The 23,192-nt window shown below is 40.9% G+C and overlaps 1 protein-coding gene across 1 annotated transcript in view; it reads left to right on the top strand.

Moving 5' to 3' along the window:
- olfml1 (olfactomedin-like 1) overlaps nucleotides 1–21,818 on the top strand; it is a 40,363-nt gene extending 18,545 nt beyond the window's left edge. Inside the window, exon 4 of the mRNA XM_060839035.1 lies at nucleotides 15,619–21,818. Coding sequence (XP_060695018.1) covers nucleotides 15,619–16,418 — 800 coding nt within the window. The 3' untranslated portion in view covers nucleotides 16,419–21,818. The remainder of the gene's footprint in view (nucleotides 1–15,618) is intronic.
- Nucleotides 21,819–23,192: the final 1,374 nt, after the last annotated feature.

Raw genomic sequence — 23,192 nt, 5'->3', positions numbered from 1 at the left:
ACATTTTAGAGACCTAGAGTAAGAGTTTTAAAGTAGGGACAAAAGCCCTTTGTTCTACCCTGTCCTCGACAGTCATTAAACATCTATCTATTCCAATCCCATTTCCAGCACTTGGCCTATAGCCTTGCATACTATTGGCATTTCAAGTGCTCATCTGATACTACTTAAATGTCTCCTGCTTCTACCACTTTTTCAGTCAGTGAGTTGCAGATACACACCCTCTTTAGGTGAAAATTCTTTTCCTCAAAGGTCCTCTAAACCTCCTGCTCCTTACATTAAAACCTGACCCCTCCCTACCCCAGTTCCTGACCCTGCTACTAAGGGGAAAAGTTTCTCCCTACCCATTTATGCCCCTCATAACTTTGTGCATCTCAAACAGGTCCTGCCGGAGCTTTCTTTGTTCATTTTATTTTATAATGCTCCGATGATGTACCGTGGGACATTTCTTCTGCTAAAGGTGTTATAGCAAAAAAGCTGCGTCTTTTGTTATATCATCTCGTTATGACGAAGCATCACAAAATGCTTTACACATGACGATTTGACCTGAATTTCTCACTCACTGTTCTTATGCAGGATAACAACAACAACTTAATAATTTACACCTACATGAAAGCACATATTGTGATCTGTGTTGATCTGTTTACACAAAGTGGATTTAGAAATAACAGCTGCATTTACGGATAGTGTTGTACAGAAAAATCTTTGTCAAGTTTAAAAGATAAGCAATGCTGCAAGTATGACTAAAATGTTATCAATTTGAAAATGTTCTCATGTAACTAATAATTGATTCCTTAGCCTCATCCTACAAGGGATAAACATGACTCACGCCCAGTGAGTTAGTAGGACATTGGTTTTTGGATTTTGTTTCTGATTTATCAGCAAACCATTTGACATTGCAACCTGTTGTTGAACTGTCAGCAAAACAAGATTTTAAAATAAAAGTGAATCTGAATCAGTTATTGACTCCGTCTCTTTAAACAGAAGGCTGCATGGATAGATGCAATGGGCTCATAAGAAAACTGTAGTGAAGTGGTTCCATATTTCTCCTGTTTAAGTCAAGCAAATCTGTCTACAGATACAAGGAAACATATCATAATGATTACTTCATTGTGTTCCGTTAATTTTTTTACTGGTTAATAAAGTGACCCTGATCATAACTGTTGCTCTGTCATTCGCTTGCAGTGAAATAAAGTAATCAGCTCTTTTTTTTTTTAATATCTGTTCTTGTCTTGCCAGATGGTTTATCAATCAATGTCCAAAACAGTTGAAGGGGCATGTGTAAAAGAGAGAAATGTTTACTTCAGATTATATCCCTAGATTATGTTAATGAGCTTTTTAAACCTCTAGAATTTTAACACTAAATCTGTCTGTCACTCTATCTCTCTCTCCTCCTTTATGATATTCCCTAAAATCTAACTCCAAGACCAAGTTTTCCTAACATCTTCCTCCTTTATGCATAGAAACATAGAAACTAAGTGAATGAGTAGGCATTCAGCCCTTCGAGCCTGCACCACCTTTCAATGTGATCATGGCTGATCATGTAATTTCAGTATCCCATTCCCACATTCTCTCCATACCTGTTGATCCTTTTAGCCACAAGGGCCATGTCCAGCTCCCTGTTGAGTGTATCTAATTAACTGGCCCTAATACTTTCCTATGGTAGAGAATTCCACAGGTTCATAACTGAGTGAAGAAATTCTTCCTCATCTCAGTCCTGAATGGCTTATCCCTTTATTCTTAGACTGTGATCCCTAGTCCTGGGCTTCCATAACATCAGGAATATTCTTCCCACATCTAGCCTGTCCAGTCCCATCAAGATTTTGTGTTTCTATGAGATCCCTCCTCATTCTTCTAAACTTCAGTGAGTACAAGCTCAATTGATCCAATCTTTCTTCATATGTCAGTCCTGCCCACCTGGAAATCAGTCTGGTGAACCTCTGCTGGATTCCCTCAGTGGTAACAATGTCCCTCAGACTAGGAGACCAAAACTGCTCACAATGCTCAATATGTGGCCTCCCTGGTGCCTGATAACCCTCATATGAGGCACCTTAGCTTTTTAATGAATTAAGTGCCATATAATGCAAGAATGTAGACAATGGGTTATGTAGATCCTGTTCAGAATGAAAAAGCCACAGGACTCACTTGCAACCATGATTCATGCCATTGAAAGTCTAACGGTATGTACAGAAGACTTAAATTTGTAGCAAAACTTGATTCCCTGGATCCAATGAGTAACTAATGTGAAAGGGAGCACACATAAAACATACTGTGCTGAAATTCTGCCTCCATCTGCTGCACTCCCTTTGACTGAAAAAGGCAGAGAGACCAATAGCTGCTCAATGAAGCACGCAGTTAGAAATCATTTGAAGAAGAGGTAGCAAGGGACAGTGACTTATTATACAAGGTGAATGACAACACAATAAAAATGAAAAGGAGGCGTCAAGTTAGGACTTCCAGTCTCGGAGCAGGGAGAATGAGCTGACATCCAGAACACATGGAATAAGTGAGGGGCTTGAAGACAAGGACTACAATTTTGAATGCAATCCACTGGGTGGGTGGGATCCAATAAAGATTAGATTCCCTACAGTATGGGAATGGGCCCTTTGGCCCAGCAATTCCACATTGACAGTCCAAAGAGTAACCCACCCAGAGCCCTACCCTATATTTATCCCTGGCTAATGCATCCTACACTCTGTGGGCAATTTAGCATGGCCAATTCACCTGACCTGCTCATTTTTGGAGATTGGGAGGAAACTGGAGCACCTGGCTGAAACCTGCGCAAACACTGGGAGAATGTGTAAACTTCACACAGACAGTCACCTGAGGTGGGACTCCAGCCTGAGTCCCTGCTGCTGTGAGGCAGCAGTGGTAACCACTGAGCCACCAGGAAGGTTAGCAAGGATGTGACATATCGGTGCTGAAATGCCAAATGTTGCTTGTGATCTTAACATTAGTAACCTGTAGAAGGTAGCTGACTTCCCAGATTATATTTGAGCATGTTTGACAGATCTGATGAGAAACACATGCACACGTGATTCTATATACAGCTGCAGCTAGTGGGGGAAAGTATTTTCAGGGACAAGTTTGCATAAACAGTTCCTATTACAAATACGTACATAGACATTTCTCATAGAATGATAAAAAGACAACTTAGACTGGAGTTTTGCCTTTAGAGACTGAATTAAGGCTATGTGCCCTTCCGTAATCTTGTTCACTCAGGTCTTCCCTGTTTGTCAGAATAATTTTAGTTTTAGGCATTGGTCTGTATTTTCTTAATGACAAAGAGCTCTTTTTTTTTTCCTAAGCCATAGCCAAGTCCCAATTCCAGAAGCAATATTCAGCACCCACCATTTTCACTGGGGTAATCGAAGATGCATTGATCTTTGCGCTTGAATAACTCAGGGAGGCAGCCACTCATGTTGAAGCGCAGCTTACATCAAAAATATACAGTTTTCCCCAGTGGGAAATCCAAAACATGATTTTTAGGCTTTATACTTTCCAGGTGAAATTCAAAGCTATTGGAGATGCAGACTGTCTTTTTGGAGAATATGGTGCCCTTTTAGTTAGGTCTAGGACACCTTTGGGAGAGGTAAGTTGTCCCTTGGTAAAAGACAATTGCCATTTTGCATTGCTAAAAGTAGATGTGAATTTCTATTAAAAGAAAATAGACTCATTGGCACTGTCCACGTGTGAGGAGAATTGTCAGGTGATCATTATGGTTAAATGTCTTGGCATTTACATTTTTTGGGGAAAAGTTACTGCGATTATGAAAAAAACTTTATTTAACTTTATTTATTGATATATGCCTGAAGACTATAATTACTGGACATGTGTTGTAGGATCAGTTTCACAACTAGCACTATCTTGGTCGGGTGCATATCAGTTCACCATCTGATTGACAGCTCCAAATGGTAATCGTCTTTGTGGACCTGTGAATACCAATGTTTGTATTCGTAAGAATTAGTTCAAAGAACTTAAATGTAGCGTTTTTTAAAATCAAAGGGTTTAAAAAACATTATGAATTCATCAACAGGTCCTTCATTTTTTTTTGTCTCAGCATGGGTCCTGAGGTCTTTCCATGGTAGAATCTGGCTGAGATGGTATTAGGGAGAAAGATGAATGGGTTGGCATGAGTCAACATTAGGTTGAAATAGGATGTATTATGGGCCAAGGAGTATGTAGAGGGAGTAACATGGCATAGAGTGTTTGAGGGAACATTGTTTGGCATGGAAGGTACAAGGGGCCATCAGTGCAATGATTGGAGGTTATGTGGTACCTAGATAGCTAGATGATGTCTTGAGATGCCAAAAGTTGGCACGGATAGGGGATAGGATATATGTGGAGGATGCTGTGGCGAGAGTTAGAAGGGCGTTACTTACTTTCTTATTGCTACAGCTGGAACAAAGTGCTGGAGCATCGAGGCAGAACTTTCTTTCTTCCTCTCCTTTGCACCTGGCTGCTTCCAGAATGTTCCCAGTGCAGCAAACCCATTGCCTATAATAAGCCCCACTCCACCCACCCCTCCTAACCCAGAATGGAAATTAGACCATTACAGAAACTTGTTCCCAAATCAGGTTTGTGGAACTGACAATTTTCCAATCTGTGCACCAGATTTGTGAATGAAAATTCAGACCGTGGAACAGAAAGGAGAGTCTTGGATCAGCAGTTAGTTGCATGCTTTGTCTGATTTTCATTCAGGAAACTGTTGACAACCTCGATTGTGACTCGCCTAAAAAATAATCTCGTGTGTAAGTCATCATCAATTGACATGTACCTCATGCCTCAAAAACAAATTTTAAAAATTTATGTGTACTTCATTATCATAAGATGACTGGAATATAAATGTTACAAAGTATTGCTTTGACCTCTCTAATGGGGGGGATGAAATTAGTTTGGTGCTCAAAAAGCACAGTAGGTCAGGCAGAATCCGAGGAGCAGGAACATCGATGTTTCGGGCAAAAGCCCTTCATTTGCCCGACACATCGATTTTCCTGCTTCTCGGATGCTGCCTGACCTGCTGTGCTTTTCCAGCACCACTCAAATCTTGACTCTGATCTCCAGCATCTGAAGTACTCACTTTCACCTCACTAAAGGGGAATCAGTTAATTCAGTTGGTTGGACAATTGGTTGGTAATGCAAAATGATGGCAAGAGTGAGGGTTCAATTCCCACACCGGCTGACGTTACCACAAAGGACTCTCCCTCTCAACCTCACCCCTCGCCTGAGGCATGGTGATCCTCGGGGAAACCACCATCAGTTGTGTCTCTCTAATGAGGGAGTAGCCTATGGTCTGGTAAGACTATAGCAACTTTGTTTAGATCTCATCTTACATATCTGATTCAACTCAGTGCACCCACGCCTCAAAAGATTAAATAGTTATTTAAAGTGGTATAATATTGATTCACCAAATTGGTGGCTAAAGAATTAAATTGAGTTTGTGTGAACTCAGCGTATATTCCCTTGAGTTCAGAAGAGTAAAGGGTGACCTACCTGAACAAAGTGACATGATAGGACTGATAGGAGGTCATATTTCCTCTGGTGGGCAAAATCCAGAATAAAGAAATTGTGGCATTAAAATTAGCGCCAGGTCTTACAGGGAGGTTGTCAGGAAGCACTTTTTCACAGAAGTAAAATCTCAAATTTGCTCTTCCAAAAAACGCAGTTAAAGCAGGGGGGTCAAATGAAAATTTCAAAATGGCGATTGATAGATTCCTTTGTTGGCTAAACATATTTAAGTCTCACAGAAGCAGGGTGGCTAGGTAGTGTTAAGGTAATGATCTAATTAAAAAGTAGAACAGGGTTGAGGGGCTGAATGGCTTCTTCCTGCTTCTATGGAGAAAATCACCTCTAAATGTACAGAGCTGGGAGCAGCTTCAACTCTTACAGTTCAAGGTTAGCTACCCAACTGTAGTCCAAGTTGCAGTCTGTTTCCAATTTCAAGTCCGAGTCGAACATTCAGAGCATGGATCCAGCTATTACTAACAGCTGGAGTTCGTGGCAGTTCCTGAAATGCTGAAATGAGGCATAAGCTCATCCAACATTGTGTAAGCCAAAACAGATTTGCTTTTTAAAATGCTGTCACCAATCACTAGGATTAAAAAAAAAATTTGTGAATACTGGTTTTAAAACATTGATATTATTTGTTAGGCTTTAGTGAAATGGATTTTGGTGGAATGGGTCAGACTACACCATCGCCCATTAGCTAAACCCTTTCCAAAGTGCTTTAGGTCAAAGGATGTTGCCCATCAAATTGCTGGTAGTGTGAGCTGCTTGTGGTGTGGGGAAACAGGGCCCCCAGAATTTCAGTGTATTATGAGACCAGTCAACCACTTAACAAATACGTTTTTAGGATTGTGAAAGAAGCATTGCAATGACAGAGAAGGAAATCAAGTGAATTAAAGTCAAATCATTCTGAGGAAGAAGAGATAAAGTGAGCAAAAGACAAAGGATTAAGAGGGAGAGAACATTAGACAAAATGAAAAGATGGGGTTTATTTTCTTCTTCAGATTAAAATGGACATTTTAAAACTCTCCAAACAACAACCGTATGAGACATTACATTTTTAACTGTTCACTATTGGCAATCGTTAGCAATAATTCATTTGTTGCTTAAATAAGGATACTTATTTTGGATACTTGTTAATTACTTGACTGATCTCTCATGGACAGCCTAATGGGATACTCACATGCAAATCCAGCAATTCTATGAAACTCAAAGGAAAGTTGAAGATGCCAACTCTATGAAGCAAACAGCAGGGTGATGCAAGTCATACAAACATAAGAATTAGGAGCAGATTAGGCTACTTGGCTCGTCAAACCTAATGCTGCCTTTATTAAGATCATAGTGGATCTGAGCAGCCTCAAGTCCACTTGCCAACCAATCAAATACTCTTTGACTCCCCTATTAGCCTGAATAATATTCAATGACCCTGCATCCACCATTCTCTAGAAAAGAAAATCCAAAGACTCATGAACCTTCGGCCTTTGATGTTGCGCCACCCTGTGGAACCATTCTATCCTACACTATTCCATTTTCATCCAATGACCACTTAAATGCCCATAAAGTTGGTGAGTCTACTACTATTGCAGGCAGGGCGTTCCATGCTCCTACTACTGAGTAAAGAAACTACCTCTGACATCTATCCTATATCTATCACCCCTCAATTTAAAGCTATGTCCTCTCGTGCTAACCATCACCAACCAAGGAAAAAGGCTTTCACTATCAACCCTATCTAACCATCTCATTATCTTATATGACTCAGTTAAGTCACCTCTCAACCTTCTTCGCTCTAATGAAAACAGCCTCCAGTGCCTCAGCCTTTCCTCATAAGATCTTCCCTCCATACCAGACAATATCCTAGTAAATCTCCTCTGCACTCTTTCCAAAGCTTCCACATCCTTCCTGTAATGCAGTGATCAGAACTGTATGCAATATCTAAGTGTGGCCGCACCAGAGTTTTGTACAGCTGCAGCAGGACCTCATGGTTCCGAAAGTTAATCCCTCTACCAAGAAAAGTTAACAGCCCCATCAACCTGGGTGGCAACTTTCAAGGATCTATGTACATAGACACCGAGATCTCTCTGCTCATCTATACTACCTCGAATCTTACCATTAGCCCAGTACTCTTTATTCCTGTTACTCCTTCCAAAGTGAATCAACTCTCACTTTTCCACATTAAACTCCATTTGCCACCTCTCAGCCCAGCTCTGCAGCTTATCTATGTCCCTCTGTAACCTAAACATTCTTCAGCACTATCCACAACTCCACTGCCCTTCGTGTCATCCACAAATTTACTAACCTATCCTTCTACACGCTCATTTAGGTCATTATAAAAATGACAAACAACATTGGGCCCAAAACAGATCATTATGGTACACCACTAGTAAATGACCTCCAGGATGAACATTTCCCATCAACCACCACCCTCTGTCTTCTTTCAACTTGCCAATTTCTGATCCACACTGCTAAATCACCCTCAATCCCATTTGTGCAATAGCCTACCGTGTGAAACCTTATCTGAAATCCACATACGCCACATCAACCACTTTACCCTCGTCCACCTGTTTGGTCACCATCTCAAAGAGCTCAATAAGAATTGTGAGGCATGACATACCCTTCAGAAAACCATGTTGATTAGATTAGATTCCCTGCAGTATGGAAACAGGCCCTTCACCCCAACAAATCCACACCGACCTTTCAAAGAGTAACCAACCCAGACCCATTTCCCTCTGACTAATGTACCAAACACTATGGGCAATTTAGCATGGCCCATTCACCTGACTTGCACATCTTTGTACTATGGGAGGAAATCAGAGCACCCAGAGGAAACCCATGCAGACACTGAAAGAATGTGTAAATTCCACACAGACTGTCAGCCAAGGTGGGAATCAAACCCAGGTCCCTGGCACTGTGAGGTAGCAGTGCTAACCACTGAGCCACCCTGCTGCCCATATCTGTAATAAATCTATTTCTCTCTAGATGGTTATAAATTCGCTTTCTTACTAGCTTTTCCCAACACTTTACCCACAACCGAAGTAAGGTTCACTTGCCTATAATTACCAGGATTGTCTCTATTCCCCTTCTTGAACAAGGGGACAACATTTGCTATCCTCCAGTCTTCTGATACTATTTCTGTAGACAATGGCAACATAAAGATCAAAGCCAAAAGCTCTGTACTTCCCAGAGAATCATATGATAAATCCCATCTGGCCCAGGGGACTTATCTATTTTCACACTTTCCAGAATTGCTAACACCTCCTCCTTGTGAACCTCAATGCTCTCTAGTCTAGTAACCTGTAACTCTGTATTTTCCTGGACAAAAATGTCTTTTTCCAGTAGGAATACTGACAAAAAATATTCATTTAGCGCTTCCCCTATCTCCTTGGACTCCACGCTCAACTTCCCACTACTATCCTCGATTGGCTCTACGTTTTTCTAGTCATTCTTTTATTCCTGATATACCTGTAGAAAGCTTCAGGATTTTCCTTGACCCTATCTGCCAATGACTTCTCATGTCCCCTCCTTGTTCTTTTTAGCTTTCTCTTTTGGTCTTTCCTGGCTAACTTGTAACTCTCAAGCACCCTAACTGAGCCTTCATGTCTCATCCTAACATAAGCCTTCTTCTTCCTCTTGACAAGAGATTCAACTTCTTTAGTAAACCATGGCTCCCTTGCTCAACTTCCTCCATGCCTGACAGGTACATACTTATCAAGAATATGCAGTGGCTGTTCCTTGAATAAGCTCCACATTTCAATTGTGCCCATCCCCTGCAGCTTCCTTCCCCATACTATGATTCCTAAATTTTGCCAATTGCAACATTATTGCCTTTCCCCCAGCAATAACTCTTGCCTTGCGGTATATACATATCCTGTTCCATCGCTAAAGTAATCATAACCAAATTGTGGTCACTATCACTAAAGTGCTCACCTACCTCTAAATCTAACACTTGGCCGGGTTCATTACCCAATCCAATGTGGCCTCGCCCGTTGCTGCTTATCTGTATACTGTGTCAGGAAACCATCCTGCACACATTGGACAAAAACTGACCCATCTAAAGTACTCGAACTATAGTTATTTCTAGTCAATATACTCTCCAGAACTATTTTTACTATCCTTTCCTTACATTACTGGAACTATTTGGAGGTATCTAGAATACTCCAAACAGGGTGACTTGTCCTTTCCTGTTTCTAACCTCAGCCCATACTACCTCAGTAGTTGAGTCCTCAAACGTCCTTTCTGCCACCATAATACTGTCCTTGACTAACAATACCACACCTCTGCCTCTTTTACCATCTTCTCCATTTTTACTGAAACATCTAAATCCTGGAACCTGCAACAACCACTCCTGTCCTACTCTATCATTCTCATCTCAGTCTTAAATGCAGTATTCCTTATTTAAAATGTGCCTCTGAGTTTTAGTCTCTCCCGCCAAGGGAAACTTCTTTACAGTATCCATATTGAACCATACCCTCAGGATCTTAGATTTCAACAGGATGCTTTCATTTTTGTAAATTCTAATGAATACAGACCCAACCTTTCCTACAAGTGGCCTAATCTACTAATCTAATTTTGGCAAATTAAAATAAGTGCATCTTTTACCTTGCCAGCCATTTCTTTCAAGATGCTCAGCTGAGGATCTGAGGACCTGTCAGCCTTTAGTTAAAATAATTTTCTCAGTATCCTTTTCATGGTGATTGTAATTGTTGTAGGTTCTGCCTTTCCTTTCACCTCTTAATACAAAATTGTTTCTGGGATGTCAACCATATCTTATATAGTGATGGCAAATGCAAAATATCTGTTCACTTCATCTGCCATTTCTTTACTTTTCAGACCCATTCTGTCAAGGAACTAATGCTCATTTAATTTTCTCTTTTCCTTTTTAAAATGCCTCTCACTGTCTGTTTTTGTATTTATAGTTTGCTTTCTCCAGTATTTATTTGCTCCCTCATTACTATTTCCATCATCTTTTTCAAAATATTCTGTCCAATCTTCTGACCTACCACTAATTTGTATGGAATTGCATCCTTTTGTTTTTTATTTGATAGGACCTTTAACTTGCTTAGTTTGCCATGAGTGGTGAATCCTTCCTCTGGAGTCTTACTTTTCAATGTATCTTTACTGAGAGATATATAACATTCTCTTTAAATGTCTGCCAGTGAATCTCTACCGAACTATCTCATAGCCAATTTTCTCAGCTATTTTAGCCAGTACATGCTTTATTCCTTCATTATTGCCTTATTTAAGTTTAAAGCCCTTGCCCTAGACACACTCTTCTCTCTCTCTCTCAAACTGAATGCAAATTTAAAATGTCTTACATTTATCGTTACCAGGAATGTCTTCACAATGCGGTCATGAATTAATCCGGTCTCATTGCGCATTCAGATTTGGAAGAGTCTGCTTTCTGGTTATCTCTCACACATTCTTCACTAAGAAACTGTCCCAAAACACACAGCTTCACAACTTATGGGATATCCCTTCCTTGTCACAAGTTTCTGGACAATGTACCTGTTAATAATTGGCAACATTGCTATTTTTAAAATAAATTCCGGTCAAAACTGTTATGATACCTTATTGTAGTAGGTAGCACTTCTGCCTTTGAATTAATAACTTTAGCATTCATGCTGCACCCCAGTGACTTTAACCAATAATTCAGCCACGCATTCCCAGTGCAGTAAATAAATTCCCATAGTGGTAGCGCGAAGAACAACTGCAGTGCTCTCCACAATCAATATTTATAATCTAAGGAACACCAAAATTGATGTACCACATTGGGGTAGTATGCTGGAGATGAAAACCCGACTATTCCCAGAGATGTCCCAAAAGTTAAAGATTTTAACAAAGCATACAAATGCGCCAATTTACTTGCCTTTGTAAATCCAGGTTGACAGAAAAAAAGTTTTTATACTGAGAGAATTTCTATTTACTATAAGTAAATAGATTCTTGGTACAGGTAAACAGTCAACAAATAACTCTACTATCAAAACTTTAACCCCTTTCTAAAATTACATCAGACAGACATAGATAAGCAAAAAATGATGTTAGCATGTTTTAAATGATGAGAAACTGCAGAAAGCGCAACCAAAGGGACCTGGTACTTAGAGTCATGGTCATAGACACAGAGATGTATAGCATGGAAACAGACTCTTTGGTCCAACTTGTCCACGCCAGCCAGATATCCTAACCTAATCAAGTCCCATTTGCCAGCACTTGGCCCATATCCCTCCAAACCCTTCCTATTCATATACCCATCCAGATGCCTATTAAATGTTGTAATTATATCAGCTCCCACCACTTCCTCCGGCAGCTCATCCTCTGCATGAAAATGTTGCCCTTTAGGTCCCTTTTAAATCTTTCCCCTCTTACCCTAAACCTATGCCTTCTAGTTCTGAACTCCCTCAACCCAGAGAAAAGACTTTGTCTATTTACCCTATCATGCCCCTCATGATTTTAAAAAACTCTATAAGGTCACCCCTCAGCCTCTGATGCTCCAGGGAAAACAGCCTCAGTCTATTCAGCCTCTCCCTATAGCTCAAACTCTCCAGTCCAAGCAACATCCTTGTAAATCATTTCTGAACCCTTTCAAGTTTCACAACATCCTTCTGATAGGAGGGACACCAGAATTACACGCAATATTCCAAAAGAGGCTTAATCAATGTCCTGTACAGCTGCAAGATGACCTCCCAACTCAATGGTCTGACCAATAAAGGAAAGCATACCAAATGCCACCTTCTCTATCCTATCTACCTGTGCCTCAACTGTGCATGAAACGCAGAAAGCTAACACAGGTGCAGCAGATAATCAGGAAGGATAACGGAATGTTGGCCCCTTGTTTCAAAAGGGGTTGGTGTGCAAGAGTAGGACTTCTTACTGCAATTGTACAAGGTTATTAAATTCCTTGGTTTTCAAAAGTGTAGTTTTGCTATTTCCACAATCAAAAATACAGAACAATAAAAAATAAATGGGGTATTGGGGTATGAGTGGAGAAGGTGGCTTCAAGAGTGGTGTGGGGAGCAAAATGTTACAAAGCAAGTTACGGAGGAGAAGGAGGTTGCAAGAGCATTTATGGAGGAGGAGGCTGTGGGAGGGATGTGGCAGTGGGGAGAAGGAGCCTACAAAAGGAGTTGCGGGGGAAAAGAGGCTGTAAGACAAGTGGGGTGAAGATGAAGGCTGCAAACATGATGAGGGTTAAAAAGAAACTGCAAGATTAGGGAAAAGGGAGGGTGTAAGGGGTTGGGGAGAAGAAACCTGCAAGGTTTCTAAGTGGTGAGAGAGAATTTAAATGGGGTAGGGAGAGGGAGCTTAGAAGGGGAGAAGGAGAACAATTTTTAACATGGTAACAAATCATCACCAAAGTGGGCGCTAAGAAACCTTGAAATCACTGAGGTGATGAATTCCTTGCAAATGAAAATGGAATCTGTTGTCTAAAGCTACATAAGGTCAGGAGATCCTATATGGGGAGAAATTTAGTGGATGCTTGTGTAATGACCACTGTGTGTCAATTAAAATTAAATCTGAGATTGAGATCCGAGATACTATAAAAAGGGTAATAACTGCAATTAAGATGTTCCAGCTTTGTGCATATGCGACCTCGCAACTCTCCGGAAGGAGTGTGATGGCTTTATTTTTGGTGGATGTGTCAGTTATTTAATAAAATTTTGCTGATGCCTGTTGACGTGTGTCAATTTAAATTGAGTGGTATCTCTGATATGAATGCTTTTCTTGTGTATTGTGGCTTTAACCTTAAGGAGGGTCAATAATTATTACGGAGATTGATGAATTCTTCTAATTCTACTTAACGTGAGTTCCAAATACCCTGAAATAACACGTATAGAGAAATCATTGTTACCAGGATGCCACTGATTGTTATCACCTCCTCCATCAGATTTAATTTTAATTGACACATACTGTTCATTACAAAAGCATCCATGACATTTCTCCCCATATAGTATCTCCAGACCTTATGCAGCTTTAAACAAGAGATTCTGTATTCATACATCCAAGTTTGCTGTCATCTGCAATGTTTTAAATATTACTGTGTTCCAATTTTATGTCATTTATAAAAATACTTTAAAAAGCAGCGGTCTTGGCACTGACCCTTTGGCAATGCCAATGTCTACCATCAACTGATCTGAAAAATATCCAGCTCCCATAACTTGTTGCTTTCAATCCTGTGGAGATGAGGCTTAATAGGTATTTAGATGAGCATCTGAGATGTGCTGTGATGTAAATGTGAGCTCAGTAGACATGTGGGAGAGACTCTCTGCTAACAAGTTGGAACAGCAGTTCTCCAAGGAGATATGGACCCAAAACAGGCAGGTTGGATTAGTTTAGTTTGGGAAACTTGGTCAGCATGGACAGGTTGGACTGAAGGGTCTGTTTCCATGCTATATAGCTCTGTGACTCCATGATTCTATGAAGAAGTCAAACCTCTCCAAGTACCTGTTCATTTCTTCCCTGATTATTGTTTCTGAAAATTTACACACCATGCTGAGGCACAGAGAGTTTAAGAGAGGGAGGTTATGTTTTCTACAGTTCTAACATTATTAAGGCTACAGCTAAAGTTCTGGGATCCACATTATAAGTGGGATCTGATTGCACTAGAGAGAATGTAGGGGAGATTCACCAGGATGTTGCCTGGGCTCGAGAGTTTTAGTTATGAAGAGAGATTGGATAGACTGGATTGTGTTCCTTGGAGCAGAAGAGACTGAGGAGCGACATTATTGAGTTGTATATAATTATGAAGGGGAAAGATAGAGTAGACGAGAAGGAAATTTTTGTCTTAGTAAAAGGATCGATGACCGGGGTTTAGATTTAAGGTAAGGGGCAGGAGGTTTAGATGGGATGTGAGGAGAAACCTCTTCACTCAGAGGGTGATGGGATTCTGGAACTCACTGCCTGTAAAGATGGTAGAGGCAGTGACCCTCAGAACATTTAAGTAGTATTTAGATGTGCACACGTGATGTCAAGGTATATAAAGTTACAGGCCAAGTTTGGAAAATGGGCTTAGAATATTTAGGTGGTTGTTTTCAAGTATCATAGACTTGATGGCCAAAAGTTATTTTCTCTACCGTGGACATCTATGACACATAAGAACAGTGAGGTTGAGCGGGAGCTGTACGAAATTTTGCTTAGGCCACAGGTGAAGTAGCGTGCACAGTTCTGGTCACCACACTACAGGAAGGATGTGACTGAAGAAGGTGCAGAGGAGATTCACCAGGGTATTGCCTGGGATGGAGCACTTCAGCCATGCAGAGAGTCTGGATCAGCTCAAATTGTTTCTTTTGGGGCATAGAGGGCTGAGGGGGTTCTAACTGCGATGTATAAGATTGTAAGGGGCATGAATGAGGAAGATAGAAATTAACTTTTCCCTTTAGTTGCAGGACCAATAATGAGATGACAGAATTTTAAGATGAAGGGCAGGAGGTTTAGATAGGAAAATGTTTTCATCCAGAGGGTGATGGGAATCTGGAATGCACTGCCTGGGAGGAAACCTACCAAACTTTAAAATGTATGTAGATGAGCACTTGAAATGTAATAACAAGTGCTGAAGAGTGGGATTCATGTAAGTAGGTCAGCACAGACTTGATGGGCCAAAGGGCACTGTCGTTTGCATGGATGTTGAAACTACTGATTTAAAAAGTCACTAATATCCTTTACACTCTTCCCTGATCAATAGAGTCACATTTTTGCCATATCTATAGAAGATTGGGAGATAATGTTGAGACTTTTCCTCCTGCCACCCTTACTTCTCTTATCAAGCTATCCAAACCAGGTGATTCATCTACTGTAAGGCAATTTTCATCCTATTCATTGACTACTATCTTAAGTTCTGGATTGATTGGCTTTTGTTAACTAAACACACTTAGGGATATGTGGAAAAAGCAAGAATATGCAGATAGGTTGTAGATCAGCTGTGATTTAATCAAATGATAGAATGGGCTCAAGGGCTAAATGGCCTCCTTCGAACCTGTATTCCTATGTTGTCTAATTATGAAAAAGAGAGTTTGCATCAGTAATCTCTGCAAAATGAATTATATTCTTCTGACTTTTAATCTAGGTTTTACTAAAGAGCTATCTTTATTGTCTTTTACCTTTTCTGCCCTCACCCCTCTCTTGCAGATTGCGACCTCTTGCTCATTGGAATCAAGTCATTAAAAATTGTTAAGAAAATAGGTGCGAACCAAGGTTCTTGGATAAAGGACCCTTCCCGAGATTTTCAGAAGATTTATATCTTGAGTGGAATCAATGGTGATGTTTTCACCGAGTTTGCTGGCATCAAGGCTTTCACGGAGAGCGCAGGGAGAAAACTGGCTAAGAGAGTCACCCTCCCTTTTGCCTGGCAGGGGACGGGTCATGTGGTGTACAACGGCTACCTATACTTCCATCGCAATGGCACCCTCAACCAAATTGTCAAGTTTGACATCCGTAATGGGACAGTCAAAGACCGTATGCTTCTGCAGGGAGCAGGCCGAGTACCTGCCTACCAACTCTCTCCGTACACCTTCATCGACTTGGCTGTGGATGAACAGGGCCTCTGGTCCATCCATGCCGAACCAGACGATAGAGGTGGCAGCATCATTGTCACCAAGATTGACCACAACAACTTGGCAGTGGAACACTCCTGGGACACCTCCTGCTCCAGCAAGGGAGCTGAGGCGGCCTTCATGATCTGTGGCACCCTTTATGTTGTCTACAACACCCGTCATGGTGGTCGCTCCCATGTCCAGTGCCTGTACGATGTCACTGATGTGGTCACCACCGCTGATGTGCCAAGCCTGTACTTCCCCAAGCGCTATGGCAAACACTCCATGATTCATTACAACCCCCGGGAACATCAACTGTATGCCTGGGATGAAGGCTATCAGACAATTTACAAACTCATCACAAAAAAGAAATTGGAAAGTCGACCCTCTTTCTAATAATTGCATCTTTTTATATTTACACGCTTTATTATAAAGTGGCCTAAACTGCTGACTAATGGTTATCATACCTGCAACTTGACCATATAATCCATTCAATCTCCAAACAGAATGACTGGCTTTTAAATTTACCAAAAGCTTCTCCTCTGCTGATACAGCACAAGTCATGAAGGTGACAGAATTCTCTCCACTCTCCAATGGGAGCAGCTCCAGTAGCACTCTGGAAACTTAATAGCATCCAAGACACAATACATGCATTTGTCATCCCAATAAATACTATGAACATTCAATCGCTCCACAACCAGCGCACAATGGCAGCAGTGTGGACCCATTACAAGATACAGTAACCTGCCAAGGTTCGTTTAGCAGCACCTTCCTAACCTACATTTTCCACCACCTAGAAGGACAAGAGCTGCAGATATTTAGGAGCACCTCCTACCAGCAAGTTCTTCTCTCGGTCAGATTTCATTGGGACTTGGAAATACATCACTGTTCATTCATTATTCTTTCCTAACAGCTCTGTGGGGATATTTCCATCACAGGGACTCCAGTGGTTCAAGAAAGTAACTCACCTTCAAGGGTAATTTGGGAACAGGGCCAGTGTTTGCCAATTAGCACATTGCTAATTTATTCTGATGAAACAAAATAAGACAGGTAAAACAAAACTGAAAATGTGAATAGTACACAGAAGCACTGACCATATCTGTATGGAGAGAATGGTGGGTATTTAAAAATGGGATTGGGAAACTGCGCAAATGAAGAGAAGTGTCCTCGCTGTTTATAGACAATGACAGATCTTCTGTGTATCACCTACATTTTTCAAGAGGCTGACCTAATCACCTCCTGTAACTATTAACTACTCTGTCCAGAAAGGATCATCTATGAGGAGTCAAAGGGAGGAATATCTTGGCAACACAACTCACTAAATTCAAGTATTTTTGTCACTTTTATTGTGCATTTTTGACTCCAGAGTCAAGAGCAAGGTAGCTTCCACCTGTTGCAGAGAGGCAGCAAGTTTAGGCACTTGTATTGAAAGACTACAAAGTGGTGATGAGGAATAGGCAATGTTTAAAGTTGTGCCAAAATGATAGAAAGAGGGAATGATAAGAGCAGATTCTTGTTTGTGTCTTTTGCTCTTCCCTCTTCCTACTCCATCACATCCTCCCAAAATCTTTCCGTTCTATTAAGAGACATTGCTGACTTTCCGGTTCTCGATCCTGATAAAGGAGCAACAAATTGGCTCCTCTTTTCCTGAACAAGCTGCTTTTCATCATGTTTTATGCTGATTGATTTTGCTTTGAATCCATTTTTCCCCACTTTAAAATCTTGTGAAATTGCTTTTCATTTGTAAATGATGATGTCTCTATCATATCTAATAAGAATGATGTGGAGGTGCCAGTGTTGGACTGGGGTGGACAAAGTTTAATAATCGCACAACACCAGGTTATGGTCCAACAGGTTTATTTGGAAACTAGTTTAGATTACTTAGTGTGGAAACAGGCCCTTCGGCCCAACAAGTCCACACCGACCCGCCAAAGCGCAACCCACCCATACCCTTACCTAACACTATGGGCAATTTAGCATGGCCAATTCACCTGACCCGCACATCTTTGGACTGTGGGAGGAAACCGGAGCACCCAGAGGAAACCCACGCAGACACGGGGAGAACGTGCAAACTCCACACAGTCAGTCAGCTGAGTCGGGAATTGAAGTCACGCTGTGAGGCAGCAGTGCTAACCACTGTGCCACCGTGCCGCCCTTAGTGTTTCCAAGTAAACCTGTTGGACTATAACCTGGTGTTGTGTGATTTCTAACTATGTCTAATAAGAGGTAACCTTTTATACTAGACAATTAACCATCACCTTTTTTCCATCCCAACTGGATAAAATTACAAAGGCATCGTTTTTAATGTGTTCAGTGCACTGGTTTTTCAGCTTTTTATAAGCTTTTAGCACTTAATTAAAACACAATTGATTTCATTGCTTAATCCTCTCCATTCCCCTTTTTAAAAGTTCATCTGATTTCAGGCAAATTGAAATCTCTATAAATCAGCGGTTATAGAGTCCTAGAGATGGACAGGACAGAAACAGATCTTTCGGTCCAACCTGTCCATGCCGACCAGGTATTCCAACCTAATCTAGTTCCGCCTGCCAGCACCCGGCCCATATCCCTCCAAACCCATCTAAATGCCTCTTAAATGTTGTAATTGTACCAGCCTCCACCACATCCTCTGGCAGCTCATTCCATGCACGTACCACCCTCTGTGAAAAAGTTGCCCTGTGGGTCTCTTTTATATCTTTCCCCTCTCACCCTAAACCTATGCTCTCTAGTTCTGGGCTCCCTGACCCCAGGGAAAAGACTTTGTCTATTTATCCTATCCATGCCTCTCATAATTTTATAAACCTCCTATAAAGTCACACCTCAGCCGCCGACGCTCCAGGGAAAACAGCCCCAGCCCGTTCAGCCTCTCCCTATAGTTCAAATACTCCAACCTTGGCAACATCCTTGTAAATCTTTTCTGAACACTTTCAAGTTTCACAACATCTTTCTGATAGGAAGGAGACCAGAATAGCACACACTACTCCAAAAGTGGCCTAACCAATGTCCTGTACAGCTGCAACATGGCCTCCCAACTCCTGTACTCAATACTCTGACCAATTAAGGAAAGCATACCGAACGCCGCCTTCACTATCCTATCTACCTGCGACTCCACTTTCAAGGAGCTATGAACCTGCACTCCAGATCTTTGTTCAGCAACACTCCCTAGGACCTTACCATTAAGTATGTAAGTCCTGCTAAGATTTGCTTGCCCAAAATGAAGCACCTCGCATTTATGGTTTGCAACCATTTTGCTTCTACGGCCTCTCCCCAGTGCTATAAAACTTCCTGACCCCGGTTGTAACATAAGCATTTTTCTGTATAAAAGTTAGTTATACAATTAAATGTATATATTTGTCATTAAGTTTGTTTTATTTGCATCTTCCCTGCTATGTTCCAGTTTTTCCCCTATTTGTGATGACATTCTCTTTTTCCTCTCTGCAGTCTGAAGATATTACATAGAATAATCTTTCCAATATGCAAGTTCTTTATGGCTTAAGCAAGCATTTTTTAATGCATATACCGTGTAAAACATGGCACTAGACCGAGTTCTACTTCCCAATGGTAGGGGTACAAATCTCATCCTGGCAGCTGGTAAAAAGCAAATAAACCGGCCTTCTGGTCTACATGTGCCTCCAGATCCACAGCAATGTTGTTGACCCTTGGCTGCCCAGTGAAATGGCCAAGTAAACTACTTGATGGCAATTAAGGACATTCAACAAATGCTGTATTTGCCACATTCCAGACAGGAATTTCAGAAACTGCCAGCCATATAGCTCTGTCTCAGTGGATGGCCCTCTTGCCTCTGACTCAGAATTTTCTGGATTCCAGCTTAATTCAGGACTTGATCCAGACTGACACTCCAGTGCAGTACTGCAGGCATGCTGTACTGTTGGAGATATTGTCTTTTGAAGAGTCACTAAATCAAGGTCCTGTCTGACTTCTGGAGAGGAGATGAATTGTCCTATGACATGTTCAATTGTCATCACAAAAACAGTTTATCTTGTCATCATCTGACTCTTATGAGTTTGCAGAGTGAAGAAGGGAAGCACAGTGGCTCAGTGGTTAGCACTGCTGCCTTTCAGTGCCAGAGACCTGGATTGATTCCATTCTTAAACGACTGTGTGGAGTTTGCACATTCTCCCCATGTCTGCGTAAATTTTCTCTGGGTGCCCCATTTTTCTTCCACAGTCCAAAGATATGCTGGTTAGGTAGATTGGCTATGCTAAATTGCCCAATAGTGTCAGGAATCTGCAGACTAAGTGGATTACCCATGGTAAATGCAAGGTTACAGGGATAGGGTGGATCTGGGCAAGAAGCTCTTCAGTAGGTTGGTGCAGACTCGATGGGCCCAATGATTCAATGTTCCCTAAGTTACCTGAATGCCTTCACTCTATTGGTTTTGAAACACTATGACACATCTGGTGATCATGAAATGTACTACATAAATGCAAGTCTCTTTACTTCACAGATGTAATATCTACAACAGGCCCAGCTCTCGCCAGCAGCCATTTTACCAAAACATAATTTTTCAAATCAAAATTATGTGGATTAAATTTGCTGAGTGCTCCAATGTGTTTCCTCACTCTGGATTCTCCCTTCATATGTTGCAGCCATCCACCAACCACACCACTGCTTCATTTACAGATCAGCTTGATCTGTCTCTGTCTCTGTCTCTGTCTCTGTCTCTGTCTCTGTCTCTGTCTCTGTCTCTGTCTCTGTCTGTTGTCAAACACCAACCAATGCCTGTATAAAAACAAACAAAAAAAAACACACTTTCATTGGATAGCATCCTTTTATTGGTAAGAAGTCTCAGCTAACATTTCACATGACTCCAATTTTAATTGGCTAATCATCACATCAGTCTTTTTTCTTCGTAGCCAACCTTGTGAAACCTTTGCCTGAAGCCCGAAGCAGGTGGCAGAGAACCCTTGCATTCAGTGAATTTTAGTTTGTACCATCAAGTATTCAGCTCAGGAACTGAGTTTCTCAGTGCCATAGCATTGCTGACCATATTGGAGAATGTGCTAAAGACTGAATGTTGGGGAAATATTGCTTGAGTTGTAAGATGTCATTGTCTTCCCAACCTTTTTAGCAAAGGTTTGCACCTTTTCCTCCTCAGGATGCTAATTGTTCGTACATGACACTTTAAGCTAAATTGGCTCCTGATACTTGAGGGGTGAAATTGGATTTTAATTAGTATCTTTAATTAACTTTAAATTTGCAGTACAGTATTGCTCATCTACAAGTTACCCTGTTGTGTATTTCAGTATATTGGCATTATGGTTTACTGGTAAAAAGTTGTCTGGCTAGTGCCTCTGCTCAATTTCAATCTCAACTCAGTTTTTTTTTATGCTTTGGAGCTTTCTTGTCCACTACTCTAGTGAGAAAATTGAGTCTAAACAACACTTCTAATGTAAGTGCTAGAAACTGTACCACATACTGAGCTACAAAGCACACCACCCCCACAAACTGTACAGAATCTTATTCAGCAAGAATTTTCTTCTACCTGAAAATGAGCCAGGTCCAGTCTACACCCTTCAACCTTTCAACAGATGCCAAAACCAACTATATATTTCAAAAGCTGTCTATCTCTGCATGCTTTCACATTTTCAATCAAAATTCCTATGTAATTCTGTCACATTGTAATTATATCCTCCAACTAATGATGGCACAGTAGCACATCAATTGTACATCTTCCAGTTCATCAGCTTAAATTGTAAGCAAAATAATAACCTGTGACTGACTATTTTTCAGCTTTCTGTAAGATATGCTAAGTACAAATAAATAACAATGCCAAAATATATTCTCTCTCCTTCAATTTGTTCTCAGTTATTTATTATCATTCAATACTGATCCAAGCGGTTGCTTATCAAAATGAATGTCTTGCCAAACCCAACCTAGAGGGTGTTAATTAAAACTCAAGGGAATAGTTGTGTTTTAATATTCTTTAATGGGATGTGGACAACTTTGGCTGTTTATTGCCATAACATACTTGTTCAAAGGACAGTTAAGAGCCAACTACATTGCTGTTGGTCTGAGTCAAATGTAGGCCAGACCAGGTCAGGATGACAGATTTCATTCTGTAAGGGATACGAGTGAATCAGATGGGTTTTTGTGAGGATTGACAGTGGTGATATGGTCACTATTAGGCTAACTTTTTATTCCAGACGTTTTGTCGAATGCTCGTTTCATAATCTGCCATGGTGGGATTCTGTCTCCAGAACTCTAGGTTGGGATTACTGGATTATTAGTACAGAGACATTAACATCACACAGCTGCCTTCCCATTGCAGTACTCTTCAAGAGACAACATTCCAGTGTATATTAGAATGTGGAGCTTGCTCCTGCAGAAAGCTATAGATGTGACCTTAACTAATATCCTTAAATCAGTAATCAATAGATTCTTGCTTGATACATGGAGCCAAAAGGGGTCAAGATACTGTTAAATTTACGGATCATGCACATACCCACTGAATGGGGAAACAGTTTGATGGCCTACTCCTTTCATTTTAGTGCAACAGGAGGAGCTAGGTAGTCGTAGATGAGACAAATTAAGAAAAAAACTATTTCTTCTATTTGAGAAGCTTGTTATGAATCCTGATCAATCTGAAGTTGTGTTAAGGAGTAAGGAAGGAGATTAGCAGAAATGTCTTTGCACATTGTGTTGTTGGAGTATGGAATATTTTGCCAAAGGGAGTTGTGAAGGCAGTGACTGCTGCATCCTTTAAAGCAAAATTGAATAATTATTAAAAAGTAGATGGCTGTGGGTAAGTGGCAGTTCATTGGAATTAGATTTGGATTTCTCCAGTAACACGCCAGTTCTGATAAACAGTCACTAGACCTGAACCATTGACCCTGCTTTATTTCCATAGATTCTGCCAGACCTGCTGAGTTTCTCCAGCAATTTCCATTCCTGACTTCAATATCTGCTTTGGTTCTGTAAATCCCTATGGTTCTATGAAGAGATTCAAAGGAAACTCCATACAGCCATCCATATAGGGTAGATACATCATAGACCTGTTTGGGAGGGAGTTCCAGGATTTTGATGAATATTGTTACCCAGTTGGTGTACCATTCAGCTAGTTGGTTCCCCCATCAAGGGTTGCATGTGTAACAGAGAACAGGTAGAATTGCACTCCATCTTGGTTCCTCTGATACAAGAGTGTTCTTCCAA

This window comes from Hemiscyllium ocellatum, chromosome 18, assembly GCF_020745735.1.
Source record: "Hemiscyllium ocellatum isolate sHemOce1 chromosome 18, sHemOce1.pat.X.cur, whole genome shotgun sequence".
NCBI classification, from domain to species: Eukaryota; Metazoa; Chordata; class Chondrichthyes; order Orectolobiformes; family Hemiscylliidae; genus Hemiscyllium; species Hemiscyllium ocellatum.
The sequence above is the reverse complement of the archived record's forward strand: the minus strand, read 5'-3'. Positions and strand labels throughout refer to the sequence as shown.